At 40.6% G+C, this 17,300-nt stretch overlaps 1 protein-coding gene across 1 annotated transcript in view; it reads right to left on the bottom strand.

Moving 5' to 3' along the window:
• PLPPR5 (phospholipid phosphatase related 5) overlaps nucleotides 1–17,300 on the bottom strand; it is a 252,420-nt gene that overhangs the window by 98,812 nt on the left and 136,308 nt on the right. Inside the window, exon 8 of the mRNA XM_087730605.1 lies at nucleotides 9,068–9,142. Coding sequence (XP_087586731.1) covers nucleotides 9,068–9,142 — 75 coding nt within the window. The remainder of the gene's footprint in view (nucleotides 1–9,067; nucleotides 9,143–17,300) is intronic.

The following is a 17,300-nucleotide window of genomic DNA, read 5'->3' on the forward strand; positions in this document are numbered from 1 at the left end:
CAGAGAAAGGGAAGTTCAGCTCCTTGTTCATATCCAGTAGGTAGAGAACTCATGATGCCCTCCCTTCCTCCAGGACAGCCAGCAGGAGAGGGAAACCACAACGCATTCGGTGGATGCCAGAATTGCTTTCTCCCTGCATTTCTCACGGTCAGGGCTGGAAAAGTCATTGCATCAGAGAGAAGAGGAAAAATTCTGGAAACCTCTTCAGACTTCAAGACAATTCCAGAAAAAACTCACTCATGGATTACTTTCCCTCACATTATAGCTGCCTTGGATCCTGCTGTCCTTGGCATCTTCTCTTCCTGCCTTCTTGTGCTTTGATCTATTTCTTATAAGTATATCGGGCATTAGGGACAGCAGGAGAAACTCTACCTGCTTCATCTTATTGGCTACTACAATCGTGTTCAGTACCAGCAGGTGAAGATGAACAAAGAGGGGGAGGTGCTCATTTCCGCATTCCCTGGGGTGACTGGCACAACCCTTACACGCAGGACGTTTACTTGCATCTGGTTCTCTATTCTGCAAGTCCTTAAACAATTATCTGCTACAATGAAATTGCTTACTAGGGTGTTACTGGTTTATGAGAGCTAAGCTCAGAAATTGCTTGGGAAGATTACATTAGAAATAAAGAACATTTATTGAATTACTACGCTTTATCCATTTCAAAGAAGCAGCAGCTTTCCAATGCTTGCCTTGTCAGTAGAAGACATTAAAAAGTTTCATTAGCACAATTAATGCTTTTCATCAGCATCAGTTCTTTCTCTCTCAGTTGCATTGCTCTCAGTGAATGATCAGTGTTGAAATCCTCTTCTCTCTGAATGTTTCTCATCCTGTTAGATATGGTTGGAAGTTTAATTTTTCAGGGCATTGTCAAATAAAATGTGTCGCTGTTCTTGAAAGTAAAATAGTACACAGATAGCCAGAGCCCCCCTGGGGACAGTTTCTAACAGTGGACTATTCCTATCTAGCAATGATGAAACAGATACGTATTGTGGCACATATTTTTTTTCTTGTAAAGCATTACTAAAATGAATTACAGAAATTAGCAACTGAAAAGAACTGTGAAAGAATTACTTTCATGTAAGGTAATTTCTATCCAAAAGCTATTTAAATGAACGGTGCAGCAAATGTAGGCTACCCAATATATGGCAATAACACTCACAAGGCTCAGATTCTGAGCAGGTAAACTTTTCTATTTTCACAGTGGAAGAGAAGAATCTGTTGGAATGAGAGACTCACGCAGTTTCTAGAGATGTGTTTCCCTCCATGCTCTTTGTCAAATCAAATTCAGCAAGATTTTAAAAGGACCAATAATTTTTTTTTTTTCTGTTTTTGGAATGGGGCTAGAGGACAGTCAGTCATCACAACTGCTCTGTAAGATGATCCCTATAACATCCTGAACAAATTTAACGACAAAGACTGCCTAAGCAATTCCCTTCATACTTCAAATCTCATGTATCTCCCTAAAGCAACTTATTTGTGCCACCTATTAGGATTGTATTTCTATCTGAAGTCATAAGCCAGGAGTAGTTAATGGGATGCAAAATTAGAAAAAAAATCATCTCCCCCAATTCAGATGCTCCAAGTAATATGCAGGACAGTCAAAAATATATTTTCTCTAAGTCAAAATGAGTCAAAGGGCTACTTGTAATTGAAGGAATGGCTTTCCACCAAGCAGCAAGCCAAGGACAGCCAAAGTCACTGAAAGCGATGGAGTAGGGTTTTCAGCTACAATTTATTTATTTATTTTATTTATCCTATTAAATCTCTCTATAACTTCAATTCCATCAAAGATTGTGTATATTTGATCCTGTCCTCGTATTCTGCATTTACCTATGGTATTTAAAGCACTGCATTACTTTAAAACAGTTTTCATTTTCTTACAACATAACTAAAAAAACCAGCTGAATACATTTTTAATTATTGTTGGTTTTGTTGTTATTACTATTATCATCGTAGAACTGCTATCATAATCTTTATACTTTCTGTAATTCCTTTCCGGACGTACATTTTGCATTCAAGTGGCTATGCAGAGTCTTAAGAGCTAAATCATGGAGAAGAGCTCAACAATACACAACAGTATTATTAGAAACAAATCTGCATGACATTTAATATTGCACTTCCCTGTTCACGTGCTGTTTTATTTCACATTGAAGAAAAAAGTTATCAGGCATCTTGCTCCATACCTAAAGGGGATTACAAGTCTTGGAATAGGAATAAATACACAAATAAATGAACACCAACAAATATACTTGGTAGAAGCAGAAAGCACGCTCTAACTCTATTCATCTAAGAGCAGACTCCAGTTACATATCTAGTGTTTCACTTCAGTGCAATATCTTTAAGGTCCATTGGGAAAAAAAAAATCTAAATTTAAAGAAAAAATATATTGTGAGAGTTACAAATTAAAATAAAGATTGGTTGATAAGTTGAGATTTTGAAGGCTGGCTATTTTGATGGGAGATGTGAAATGCTTTTTACTTACTTCCTTGTTGGTTTTCCAGTCTCACCACAAATTCATACAACTGCAGTTCTGTCATTCACGTGCAACTAGTTTCTGCATCCTATGCTAAATGCCTTACTGACCAGTTTTTAAGACTGTTGACAAGCTACTTAGATACTGGAAACAGAAAAAAAAAGATAAGAAAACGGTGGGCTGAGAAAATTACACAAGAGAGACATTATAAATAATGTCCTTCTTGGCAGAAAATAAATCTTTAGAACCCAAAGAGTAAAGGAGAAACTAAGATTGACCTCCTACTGTTGAATCAGCTGTAAATTGTCTGAGTCATCTTGATTCTCAGCTATGAGAAAGCTCACAATTTAATGGAGAATAAATTGCATAAAGAGCTCTGCAGAATGCATAACCAAGGCAGAGATAGATGTCAGCCAGGATCTCCTGAGAAGCATGAATAAAAGCCATTGCTCCATTGCTACAAAATATATCCCCAACAAAAACTAAAAAAGGACAAAACCTATCAGTGCAGTTAAGCACAGTTCAGAGCTCTGTGCTAAGAAGTCAGAAGTCCCTTGCACATTAAGGCAATTTTTTCACAAAAATTTAGACAGGTAGTTGATGAATGTAACTCTGAAATATCTGAAGTACATAGAAGTCAATATTCTCACAGGTACATATATTAAAGGATCTGCCCACTGCCAGAGTTAGTAATATTCTAATTTCTGCATTCAAAAAAGGTAAGTTTAGTAATTTCTGAAACTTAATACCAGGTGAAAGAATTATACCTTCTCTAGAGATTTCAGTGAGTATACTTATATGCACAAGTGGAAAAAAATACAACCAGAAAAAAACGGATAGATTGTTTGAATAGTACCACTTAATGCTTTTAGTAGGAGAATGCCTAAGCCTAAAATTGCAAAAGTGTGCAAGATTAGCAAAAGTTTGCACCTGGTGATACTGAGTAGTTACAAGATTAGTACAGTTAGATTTAGGGTAGTTAAGACTGAGTCCAGCAGGCATTTTTGACAGCTAACTGCCATGTCTAAAGTATGTCCATTAAAGAGAGATAGCTAAGGTTACTTCACAGCTGTTACCTGGACAGCTGTTTTCAGCACACGTTAGAAAAAGATTCTTCACTAAACAACAAAAGGGTTAAAACATCTCAGAGAAAGCAGAAATAAATCCGATTTTGTGTAAGAACAGACAAGGCAGGGAAAACTTAGGTCAAAGGAAAACTGAACAATACTCTTGGACAATAATTGGCCATTGCAATCTAAATTTATGGTCTGTCATAGTAGCTGCATGAGTTGGTACTGCTGGAGAAACTACCTTCTGATACTGCATGGCTTTGAGGAGATTAATCTCAAACCTGATGCTTACATTAGCTTCTTGAATGGAAAAGTTACCAGCAGGAAAACAATAAATAAACAAGTGCAGCAACATACCATAAGAATTCAATGTCTGATACAGAAAACCAAGTATAAAAGAGACTGCATAAATGATGCCTTGAACCAGCAGAAGCTCCTGACAGGATATAACAGATGTTTGCACAGCTCAAGTTCTGCCATGCAGATTCAGTTTTTGAGCTTTCAAAGTCTTATAGAATTTCCATTTTTTACTCCAGCTTGGGTAGTCAGATACAAACCCCTAGTTCCATCCACTAGGATCAACAGACAAAAAGAGGTTCATCTTTTTGAACTAGACTAATGAAAGTATCTGGAAGAGATGACAGAATACCCAGGTGCACCTTTTCTATCACTTGTGAATTGAAGAGGACAGAGGTTTTCGGAAAGGTTGACAGTAGTAGCTTACAAGACTGTTCTGTAGAGAAAAGCTGACATTTTGAAAGGTATAGAGCTTAGTATCACCAGAAGAATGAAGTCTGCAGACACCCTGGTTTTCTTACCACTGAAAGTTTCTGTGCATCTTATCTGTTTAGATAATTTCTCTCCCAAGGTTAGAAATAAGTTAGGAAAAAAATTCCACTAAATATTGCTAGAAAGGCCAAGAGCACAGAAACTAGATCTACCAAATAAATTATCTCCTGATGTAACATCGTTGCTTAGCAGAGTTAAGCCTATGCTTGGGAGCAAGCTCTAAGTGCAGAAACCTTATTCTGCCTTGTTCCAAGAGAGAAACTAGTCTTAGCATTCCCCTAATGTAAATCACCCTGATCTCCACCTTTTCTTTTGCTCCTAACCTGCAGGCTACTCATGAAAAAGTAATATTTTTCTGAAGAGAGTGAAATAGAACCTGACTAACATGTATGTCACTATTCCCTGCTGTAACTTCCAACAAGCACCCTCACATCTCCTTCCAGGGCTAAGGTACTTACTGACCTTCATACAGCTTTAGCTGTGCTGCCCCACGCTGTGCAGCCCGTTTACCTCCCAGCCAGGAGTGCCAGGCCGAGCCCTGGCTGAGGGCTAAGCCCCTGCTTCCCAGCTGCTGTAGAGCTCAGAAGAAAGTGCTGCCAGGACACCAGCAGCATGGAGACCAACAGCATCTCAGACACTTCTCTGAAAAGCAAGCTAGGACTTGCGTACAGTCCCATGTCATGCCCTGTATCCCAATTACGCCTGCTCAAATGCTTTAATACTCAAGTCGATAAAGGCTGACAGATTCCCAGGAAAGCAGATTTTTTCTGTGTCCCATGCAAAATAAACTCTTGAAATACATACTGGCAAAGCCACATACAGCCACTTAGTTACTACTGTGCCTCTGCAAATCACCAGTTTCTCTGACAGATAGCCCAGTCCTATAAACTTTGCAGAGACGCCAGGTCTCTACAGGCAATCACCACCAAATGACAGTCACCACTACTGCCACTGGAACCTCATGGCTTCTATGCCCTTTAACTAGTATACAGGACTTGGTTTTGTGGCTGTATGGCTGCAGATACTTGAACTGTTACCTGATACCTTCTTTTGCTCTCCAGCTGCAACCTAAGTGTAAGCACAATTGTTGCCTTGTCATGTCTCTTATGTATGTGAGTGGACTAATTTCTTCTGCTAGAGAAGTGAGGAACATACAATGAAGCTTTTAAAGGAAGGCTGAGAAAGCTCACAGACCTTTTCATCACCCAAATACCTAAACACAGGTGCTCAAATATTGCATACTTCTCTTATCCAGTTGCTTTAAAAAAAGAATTACAGCTGTTTTACAACATTTGGATCACCTTTTGATCTTGGAGAAAAATGGTAATAACAACTGATTATAGAATACAGTACTGCTACAACAGATCTGTTGTCTTCTTCCTGTGTATCTTATCACATGTGGGTGTAGAATTGTTATTCAGATTTTACAAATAACGAGCCAGAAGTTGAATAAGGCTAAGCAATTTCCCCCAACATTCAGGAATAGAAACCATGTCTCCTGATCCCTATCTACAGCTCTAGTTGCTCAGTACCATCTCCCTAATGACTTCCATGACATAAACTTATATAATAGTATCATGGCATCATCGGGGTTTTGGATCTCCTAATGGCATTAGATTTGATGATACAGAGGTCATGCATCTTGATGCTGTCTCAGTGTGACACAGCACAAGCAAGAAAAGCCAGTGGATCTGCAGTGATTTGTGTCACAGTGGATCACAAACATTACTTGAAAACAGTGAACACAAATTGCCAAGTTACAAAACTAGCTGAAATGATGTGACAGAAATAATGCCAGACAATGAAGCAATTTTCTATCCACATGGAAACAACTTCCAAAATGTGCTGATAAAAAAAAAAAAACAGTAATTTAAAAGGCAAAGAAGAAAGACTCCATGGAGGATGAAAATTTCTTCAGGAAGGGTCACTTAAGCCATAATGTTTACACCACAAAAAACTCTTCCTTGGGATGTTGCTGTATTCTCCCTCAATTTACGACATCCCCCACTCTCCATTTATCAGATGTCTCTAAATGAATCACAGAAGGATCTAAGCATCCTACAGCAACCAAAGCACTGGTTTCCCAGTACCAGTGTGAGGTAAGGAGATGGGTACCAAGACACAGAGAGAGAGTCTAGGAACTAGATCCACAGGGGAATCTTAATGCTCCTCAACTTTAGCTTCTGAAGTCCAATATTACAAGTAAGTTAGGAAAAAACTTCCACTGGGCAGGCTGGATCGATGGGCTGAGGCCAACTGCATGAGGTTCAACAAGGCTTAGTGCCAGGTCCTGCACTTGGGTCACAACAAGCCCATGCAACGCTACAGGCTAGGGGAGGAGTGGCTGGAGAGCTGCCTGGCAGAAAAGGACCTGGGGGTGTTGGTCGACAGCCAGCCGAATATGAGCCAGCAGTGTGCCCAGGTGGCCAAGAGGGCCAGTGGCATCCTGGCCTGTATCAAGAATAGTGTGGCCGGCAGGACCAGGGAGGTGATAGTGCCCCTGTGCTTGGCACTGGTGAGGCCGCACCTCGAGTGCTGTGTTCAGTTTTGGGCCCCTCACTACAAGAAGGACATCGAGGTGCTGAAGCGTGTCCAAAGAAGGGCAATGAGGCTGGTGAAGGGTCTAGAGCACAAGTCTTATGAGGAGCAGCAGAGGGAACTGGGGTTGTTTAGTTTGGAGAAAAGGAGGCTGAGGGGAGACCTTATTGCTCTCTACAACTACCTGGAAGGAGGCTGTAGTGACATGTGGTTCAGTCTCTACTCCCAAGTAACAAGCAATAGGACTAGAGGAAATGGCCTTAAGTTGTGCCAGGGCAGGTTTAGATTGGATATTAGGAAAAACTTCTTCACTGAAAGGGTAGTCAGGCACTGGAAGAGGCTGCCCAGGGAAGTGGTTGAGTCCCCATCCCGGGAGGTATTTAAAAGACGGGCAGCTGTGGTGCTTAGGGACATGGTTTAGTGGTGGAATTGGCAGTGCTAGGGTAACAGTTGGACTTGATGATCTTAAAGGTCTCTTCCAACCTAAACAATTCTATGATTCTATGATTAAGCACCACTGAAACCCCTGGAACAACTGCTACCAAACAGATTGCCTAAAATCCAGGCATAACAATGCCCAATTGCCTCTGCAGTAAGGCCCAAGTGGCATGTTCAATACACCGCACGAAGTCTGTGGTTGAGCAGAAAACTGAATGCAAATCCCCCACTCTCCCTCAGCCTGAGCAATGTTTATCTGAAGATGTTCCACTTTGATGTGCAGTCCACAGAATTCAATGACACCAGTGTGCACAAGTAAGTCAGGAAAGATTGTGCTCAAAATGTAGCTTAATCGTCTCCCTCAGGCTCCCTCATACCAAATCAGCTGGCAATCCTGGAAGAACCATCAGGATTTTTCATTATAATTAGCATGCATTAAAAGATAAGCGAAATGGTGCCTGAATTTTATACGTGATCCAAATGTTTTGGATGTAGAAATGCCTTAAGAGAAATGGGAACAAAACCTCTGCCGATATAAATGGGTGCAACTACTCTAAACTGAGTTACCAGTGTAAAACCTGCCCTATGAAGAAGTTACACTCTCCTTCACACCAATCTTTTATTGGGTTCCACAAGATATATATTGTTATATAGTAATATATTTGTTACAATATAATTTGGTCCATTCTCTAGAAGTGAGCTTGCACCTAGCCGGAAATGGGACATTTCCACACCACAGGCCTTGCGTGACTGCAATATAGTGCACTTACACCGAAATGCTAGCACAAGATTTACTACAGGGACTAAGGGGCTGTACCTGCCAGCCTCACACAGTCAAATGCAATGAGTGCACCCCTGGCCACACACACAGCTGTGGCTGTGCAGCATCCTTATCCATACCCCTCTGGATCTAACCCTGGCTAACCTAGCTTTAGCATAATTAGGTTAACAGCGGGGATATAGCCACAGCAGCCAGGCACTCCAAAATCCCTGCAGGTGGCAAGTTGTGCTGAGTTCATGGTGGGGCTGAAGCGAGCCACCTTACAGTCAGATCAAATAGAACCAAATAGACCTACGCTGTGCTGCAGCTCCAGCTCCACGCAGGGCAGACATAACTGGGGTCAGTTCTGCTATGAGCATGATCTACAAGCATCACAGTAAAGAAAAGGAATTGTTTATAGTGCCTCAGTCAGAATAGTCTCAAAAATAAAAGTAAAGAAACGCAAACTGGTTTAGATGGTGCTTAAGTTACTCAATATGCATTATTCCAAAATGTCTCCTGTTCTGACAGACTGAGCGACCTTGAACAACTAAAGTAACTTTCTGTTCCACTGCTCCCTATCTTTAAAATTAAAATAATGATATTTACTCTCAAATGTAAGGTGGTTTAAGATTGATGAATGAAAAGAATTCTAGACTGATGGAGTATTATTATCAAGATTTAACCACCAATATCTATATGGGTCCAGCTCAGAGGTACTTCACTCTCCTGGATTCTGGCACTTCAGAACATCACATCCACTTAAAATGAAATTGCAGGCATAGGGACCCCCTTCAGTCCCTCTCATGAAAAAAATACAGTATGGGGACAGAAATTTTATTCACAGCTGCTGTAAGTGATTGCCAACTAGCAGATAGCAGTCCATGTTGAGATAAACATAAATATGTTGGTAAAATATAAAACTGTTGCTGCTGAGAGCATTTTCTTAAAAAATACACCCAAGAACTTAGCAGTGCATCTACAGTATTTTCTTACCTCAACTAATATGAAGCATGGCAACGTCATGTAGCTTCTCTGAGACTGACACCTGCTGTTCGAAATCAGGTTCACCTGTGAAGGAAACAAAGTATATTGTGTCCATCTGTAGGAAGCCAGCATTGCTTAGAATAATGTGCCCACAGCAAACTATAAAAGGCCTGCTTAAAACACAGATTTGTACCAAGATAAGGAATGGTGAGAATTACAACAGGGTAGAGGACTGTTCATGTGCGCTCCTTTATTCCAGTATGAAAGACCTTCAAGTTAATTTAGATTTTACTATTTTGTTAAATCTATTCCAGCCATTTTTGTTCCAAATAACAGTATCTGTGCAAAGATTTGTACTTAAAATTGTTTTAATTATATCCCTGCATACTTCAACAAAACAAATCTTTTCTCTCTTTTCAGCAGAGCTTTTCTAATTCTATTGACTTCAAAGAAACTTAAGCGTGTTCTTAAAGTTTATACCAGAGGGGTTTGCTGAAGGGGCATTAGTTGAAGGCTTAAAAGTTTTCAAAACTAAAATTTTAATCTACCAGGCTTCTACAGAAGCAAGGGAACACAGGACTAGAAGGAACTACCAAGCTGTGAAGTCGTGTCTTGCAATCACAGTATAGTAGATTTCTGGTTCTGAAGGATCCACAGAATATTTATTCGCAACACCACAGCTACAGAAACTTTCCTAGTCCCTTGCAAGAAAATTAAGATCTGTTGTTAAAAATAAAACAAACCAAAAAAGCAATAACCGCCTGAAAGAAAAACCTGCACTATAATCCCTGCCACAGGAAAAGAAGAGCAGAAAACAATGCACTGTGGTTGTAATGATCCTAGGAATCAGGCCATGACTGGAATAGTAAATTTGCTAAAATCTCCAGAGGCGTTAGCATCTTCAAGAATTCAAAAACTTCTAAATGCTGGGCAGCCCCTCTAGAGTTCTCTCTTCTTCCTTAAAAAAAAAAAAAACCAAAACCAAAAAAACCAAACAAACCAAAACCAAACAAACACTATTGCTTTGATTATTTAATTTTTAAAACTCTAGTTTTAAAAGCTTCTCTCTAGGCTCTTCCTAAAAGAGACTGAAATAGTCCTTTACCCCTCTTCTGTTTTTCTCAACTGTGCCCCTTACTGTTCTTCATTTCTGTCTCAGCATTCACTCCTTTTTTATGTTTTCTCCTTCTGGTCTCCCTGTGTTCCCCCTCCAGTTTCTCTTTATCCTTTTCACATACTCCCTTTTCCTCATGCAGCTTCTCTCACGTAGCACATCTTCCAACATCATGCATCTCCTTCTCTCTCTCTTCCATGGCCTCCCACATCCATCTTTGATTCCCTTTGCTCTACTAAAGCTCTGATGCTTTAGTAAGCTGCAGCTGACTCTTCTCCTTCTCCCTCCCGTGCCTTGCCAGTGCATGTGCATATTTCATACAGGGCTTGGGGCTGAACAGTCCAGGAGGCAACACACTAAAGAGAAGAGAAGAGACAGCGGATGCTTCCAAGCAATATCAAACTCTGCTCTGTATGTGTGCAGCCTGGCTCCCAGCAACGCAGAGAGCATCTCTGATGCTCTCCTCCCCTCGTGAAGGTGGCTGAGGGAGTCTGACACTGTCCCTCCCTCTCCTTCTGAGTCAGTAGTAATGTGGAAACAGAGCTGTTGGTCTGTTCAGTGAGACTTGTGCATGCACCAGCTGGGGTCTCTCTGGGAGCTATGAGCTTTTCAGCTGGGACCGTCACTCTGGGCATTTTTAGCCCAGTCTTTGGTGCTATCAAACACAGCAGTCGTTATCTGCATTCAGCTTGTGTTTATCCAAAGCAACGAACAAGAAAATGCTTCATAAGCAAGCATATGGTCTTAAAATCTCTCTCAGATTGTTAAAGGCTGAACTTACTTAGCAAGGAAACAGAAAATGGTGGCTCTGCTGTTGATCGATTTACTTGTATGCACCCAGGGCCAAACTCTGCTGTTCATATTCCATTCAAATCCGCACTGAGGCAAGAGTCCCAGAGACTCCTTGACACTCCATTATACACTTACACAATATAACCATTAATACTGCATGCGGAGATGTGCATGCACAGCTACTGCACATTGGGACTATAGGCTCAGCTCATTAAAGAGACACCAACATAGCAGTTATTTATTATTTATTGAGTGCTAACAGTACCTTGAAGAAAAGAGAACAAGCTCTGAGCGTTAAGGACCAATCCATGGCCGCTCTTCAGCTCTTACCTCAAGAACAAAAAGGGCCTAAGATTTGTCTTCTCCAGCACAGCATCAAAGGAGAGACATGTTCTTGTTCATGTTGCGTAAGTACTGCAGATGGGTGTCTGCCAATGCCTAAAGCTCTCAGTGCACCAAAATGAGGATGAACTCTAGAGCCTGAGGTGTGTCCCAGAATTTCCTTTTCCATAACATGGAGACAGACACTGGTTGGAGCCTGGAACACCCTTTACACAGGATAAACACATACCAAATGTGAAATTGCCTTTCCAGAGGTTGCTGCTGTGAGTTTGAAGGAAGACGAGTGAGCCTGAATGAAGCATCAAGAAGCCATCTGTGAGGGCACAGCTGAAATGCTACAAGCAGCCCTAGAAATAGCTCTTGGTAAAGAACTAGTTCTGTTTTAGTAATATGAAGTCTTTTTATGTAACTAGTTACTAGGCAGCCTATGAAACAGTTTCTCTGGCAGTACCCCACTGTATGCATTAGGCAGCCTGCCTCCCTCCAGCTGCTGTTCTGGGGATATGCCTAACAGCAGCCTGAAGGATCACTCTCCAGACAAGCCTACCCCTGCCATATGTCATCACCAATCTGCCTCACTGCTAGACTAGGGAGTCATGTTCACATCTGTGCCCTCTGTTTTTGGAAGAAAGACTGCAAGCGCACACCTCCAGGAGGAGCTCCGGACAACAGCGTTTGACTGAGCGGCGGTACCCCCCTGCAGCTCCAAATGGCGGCTGGTTAGGCGCCATAGGTGAATTTCACACTTGGCAGCTGTAGGCTGAACATCCTCAATTCAGACAGTTGCGAACATGCTCTCAGTGTTTCTGATCCCATTTGCATCAAAATCCATTCAATTTATAAGAAGCCTCGGCACCTCTCCTCAGCATGAGAGAATTGCATTCATGTTTCTAGGGTGGTTTTTTTTTAACTTTTAGCTACTGTGTAAAGGGGGCAGGAGTTTGGCAGCAAGACCATGGCCAAAACAGCAGAGTGTTTTTACAAAAAGCAGTCACTGCCCTGCATATGGCCTGGAAATCAATCCGATAGGCGATTTCTAGGCATGCCTACTGGCTCAGGTACTTCAGGTTCACAGGAAGACCTCCTCTTTGGATGCGACATCAACAATGAGCTCTGAGAAACTCTAACCAATTTTTAATGTAAAAAAGTAAGATGCCTAGAGTTTAAGCACTTCCAACATTACTCAGAAACAGAAGAGGAAATACTTGGGCTTACAGCTTGAATATGACTTCAAGTGATTTACTTAATACCACATTTCTGCCAGAGCCACAAAATGAACTCAAATATCCTTACTGCTGAAAGGAAGTCTCCTAACCTTCTCATTATTTTACTACTTGTATTATTCACAGTTGCCATTTGTATGACTGTCTTCTGGCACGTCTCTTTTTTGGTGAAAGCCAGCGTGAGGGCAATTTGAGAGCCTGGCACTGCCCATCTTCCACACCTTGTTATAGAAGTGCCAAGCAGCTCTAAGACACTATCAGTATCATTACAAGATGTCTATTCCATCACAGGTTTCGCTGGAACTTGGGATTCACGCTAGAAATACAAATGGCATATTCTATTTCATTTGTCTCTTTCAACCGATGGGTGAAGTTCACCTACACCAAGGAAAAAGTACTTATCAATAATTCAGGAGATGTAAAGATATGCTCTGAACTAAAAAAAACCTACTAAAATGCAAATAAAGCTCACTAGAACTATCTGTAGCACTTATACTCCCCAGTGTGGTAAAAATGTAGTGGCTTGCCAGAAGGTAAACAGAGAATGTGTCTGGGGAGTGTTGTATTTGTCAAGAAAACAGGAAAATAAGGTCACTGTGCTATGAAAAAAACAAATCTTCATTATAGGAAACCATTTTATGTGCCAAATCTATATAGGCTTCATAGAGGTAATGGAGAATGGAGAAGATGATGACATTTTAATGAAGAGAAAGAAAAACAATGAAGATACTTTCCTCTGAGATACTGACATTTATATCTATCATTTATATAATTTGTGTCTATCTATTTATCATCAGTACCTATTCATAAGGAGGGCGAATGTGCTCCATGAATGTAAAGTGTAAGAGCTTAGAGTTTGTGGACTAAAGGATACATATATACCGCCTGATCAATTTTCCAAGATGAACCAGCTGGGGAGTCCCTGGAAGGTCCAGATTCTCCACCCAGGTTGATAACCAACACATTGAAACACACAAATTGGTCTGGGCATGGCAGGAGCTTCCTGGGGAAGCCTTCAGGGCAGTCCAGAATTTCCACCTAGATAGTTCCTGTACTGATTAGTCAAACACTTAGCTGTGAAGGTGGCTAAGAATTCAATTAACCACTTTGTCTCAGGTTAGTCCATTTTTTCAAATTGTCCACTATTTTGTCTCTGCAGATGGCCAGACTGAGAGTTCCTGCACCACCCAGCGGACTTCCCTGGATGAGCACAAAGGCACAGCCCTGATACCCAGCTATACAAGAATTATAGTTACAGTGCAAACTTGAGGAGTTTCATATTTAAAACTTAAATTTCACAGCTCTTGTCACTACTGAATTTCATTGGGGCAAAAAAACCCACTTTTTAAAGTTAATGTTTCAGCAGTTTATACTCTACTGATGGAAAATACTGCTAGCAAAGATTTCCCTTTTTATTTTTACCTATGTTCCAGCTACCTCTCTGTTCCATGCATATGCACAGAGACAGCTGCTGTTTCAAACTCTACTCAGGCTTTCATAGATAATGAAGTCTCTGTTCTTATATCAGAAAGAATTCTTACATGATCTAAAGCCGACAAAAATCAGCTTTGGCTGATTTTTTAGCTTCTCTGAGGCTGAGAAAAATCATCAGAGGAAAATATGGTTAACAACCTGAACGATATTCATGGTGGAAATACTGAAATGTATATTCAGAACAATCTTTAAAAGAACAAGTTCACTAGGTTTTTCACGTTTTCACACTATTCTTCCTCTTCCTCCAAGAGGATTTCTCTTACATTTTAAGCTTCGGTGCTGCAGTAATTAAAAGTCTCTTTTCCCTGGTGCTGATATTAGTGTTGAGCTTGGAGTGTGAGGAGAGAGGACAGACAAAGCATGGGAAGCTAACTCCAACTCTATGAACAGCAAATGAGCTCTTTGAATAACTGACAGAATAGAGATAAGCCTGGTACCTAATGTAACCTGAATATCAAACCAAACTACAGAATATCAAAGAACTCGTCTTCAGATACGTGTGATAAAACAGAGAAATTTGTACACTAATGTCTATACCTTTTTCATGTGAAACGCTAGGGAGTTTGTTCTCAGCCAAATACGTGACATTTTTCCAAATTGCTTTTCTCCTATAAAAATACTGTAAAATGAAAAAACAGGAATGATGATCCTTTCAGGCTCCAGATCTGCCAGAGCAAGAAAAGAAATACACAAGAGCCAATTCTCCCCAATAGGAGAGAGAACGTATCTCTTACAAACATAACAGGAAAAAGGAACAGAAGTAACACAGCTCATACTGATGGTAAAGGTGCTGAGGGAGAAATTACTATTTAAGATAACTTGGACACAGATCCTACAGATCAAAGTCAACATTTTCCTGTATATTCAAAAGCAAAGTGTGAAGCCAATGAAATCTAAACTGTGCAAGGATAGGTTGCTATCAGCTGAGAGACACACGAGAGAAGAACAATTGCAAATCACCCTGATGAGAGCAGGAAAAGGCACTCTCGGCTGCTTTTGCTACCTGAAAATTCATGAGTGCCACTAACTGGTGAACCTTAGTAATGAACTCAGATGCTCTTTCCCTCTGAAGCCCAGGGCAGTCACTTGCTTTGCCACTTCCTCCAAATAACCTTCCACCTCGCAAGTGTATTAATCCACAGCCAACAGGGTCCCTGTAGCATCTGCCGCGCCGTCAGTGACTGCCAACGGACAGCAGCATCTAGGTCAAGAGTAAATGAAATGTGGAGGCGAATGTTATCGGCAGATTGGAGGCAGTGCAACATACACCAACACAGTATTTCCCCCAGTGATTTCCACATATGTTGCAAAACTGTCTCTTGTTTCGTCATTCTTTGCTGGCCTTCTGACGGGTGTACATTTGTGATGATATTGGGAGCTAAATTGTGCTCTCCTGTCTTGAAATTAAATAAAATGAGTTTTTAAAAAACTGTAAAACAGTTGAAACAGTATTGAGAGACAATCTTATTACCATAAAAGATTAAAGCTAGGAACCAGAGAAACTATATCCCTCTCTTTCTTAGATTACTCATTATCTGAAGATTAACATTAGGAGGACCTGCAACCCTGTCAAACACCGAATCAAAAGCTCCCACGGGAGTTCAAATAGTAAAAAGCGTTATCAGCAAGAAGAGGATTCACTGGATTATGTTTGTAGCGACAGGATTAAGTTTTGCCCAACAAGCTGCATTATCAAAAATAACAAGGTCATTTTTATGTTAAGAAGATGAGGGAAGAATGCACTTGTTTTGCAAGCAGGCAAATTAATATGGGATTAACCAATAAAAGAAATTCATAAAATTACTTCATCTGTGAAATCAAGGCAAATCTTAATCCTATAGCTTTGTACTTAAAAAAAAGTACACTGGAGTGAAGAAGCAAAATCCTGGTGCTGACATAAAATCTCATCCAACACGGATGTGACAACGACCCTCTAGTGTAATAACAAGAAGCCCTTGCCACTCTGAAGGTACCTACAAAGACACCTTCCCACAGTCAGGCAGCTGATTGTGGGAAACTCTGCAGAGATACTCGCTAAAATAGTTAGTACAGTGTAACTGTCTGGAATAATTCCCCATATAGAACTTGGAACAGCTTATTGTCTTCATTTTTCTCTCTGTTTTAGAATCAAAATATTCAAATACGTGGAATGTTTTAAACAGCTAGTCTTAGTCTGCAGCTTGCTCTGCAGTCAGGAATGGATTTACCAGGCACGGCAAGATCAGCTGCAGCTCCGTGTATTACCAATGGCCAGTGAGGTATGAATGACACAGGCTGTGCAATGGGGTAGCAATACTGGCTCTGTTTTAAACCCAATGTAACCAAGTCTTGAGTCCTAAAAGTTCTGAACAAATAATTCACAAATAAAACATATTTATGTGAATTTAAACTTTTTTTTTAGTTGCACACTGATGACACTAGAATTACTGCTGCCGAGAGTCCCTCACTGTCAAGGCTGGTAGTGCTGTGGAGGCAGTGGGTGAGTCAAGCTTGCTTGATGCATCCATGATTGTCCCACAGTTCATTGCCTCACTCAATGCTTAGGTGAGTATTTAGAGTCCCTGAAGTACTTTATGGCCAGCCACACTTTCTCTACTCACTTTCCAGTTTGCTATATAGGATCTGCAGGGCCATTTGTGCATCGCTTATTTCAACTCTGGGACTGATCAGTCACAGTCACTACCAACGATGGATGTGGAGTCAGCCCACCTTAAGCGATGGACATTGACCTGTCTGTCATATAGCTTCATCTGGAATCAGATGTGAAACAGCTGCTGATAAAACTTATCCTGATTAATGTACTTCGTGTGTCTCATTAACAGTATTATTAGAACAAAATAATAACAAAGTGAGGTCATATTGTGATTTCCTCAAATTTATTCCATATTGACATTTCTTTCCTGAGTTTTTAATTCTCATTATTGCCAAATATCCAAATTTTGAGTTATGCTGATTAGTTTTGAGTAGATGTAAATATCATGCATTATTGTTTCTGTTACAAGGATCAGTTCCACCTTGTATTAATTAAAAGTTAGCTCACATGCCAGCCTGTGAAATTTGCTGTCTCTGAATATTTTTTGCCAGAAAAAAATCAACTGCTCTAATGTTCACCAGAAGTATAGATAAAGAAGAAGCAAAAGTCACTACAGTCACATGTATATCAAAACTAATTTGTATTTAATAATAGCTGCATCTCAAGTTGTCTTGAACTGCTGATGTGCAGAATTCCTGATGGTGATTTTGGGGAAGCTGGGCTGAACACACTGTAATGATTTTC

This window comes from Nipponia nippon, unplaced genomic scaffold (genome assembly GCF_047370975.1).
Source record: "Nipponia nippon isolate SJK-2023a ecotype South Korea unplaced genomic scaffold, ASM4737097v1 scaffold_5, whole genome shotgun sequence".
NCBI lineage: Eukaryota > Metazoa > Chordata > Aves > Pelecaniformes > Threskiornithidae > Nipponia > Nipponia nippon.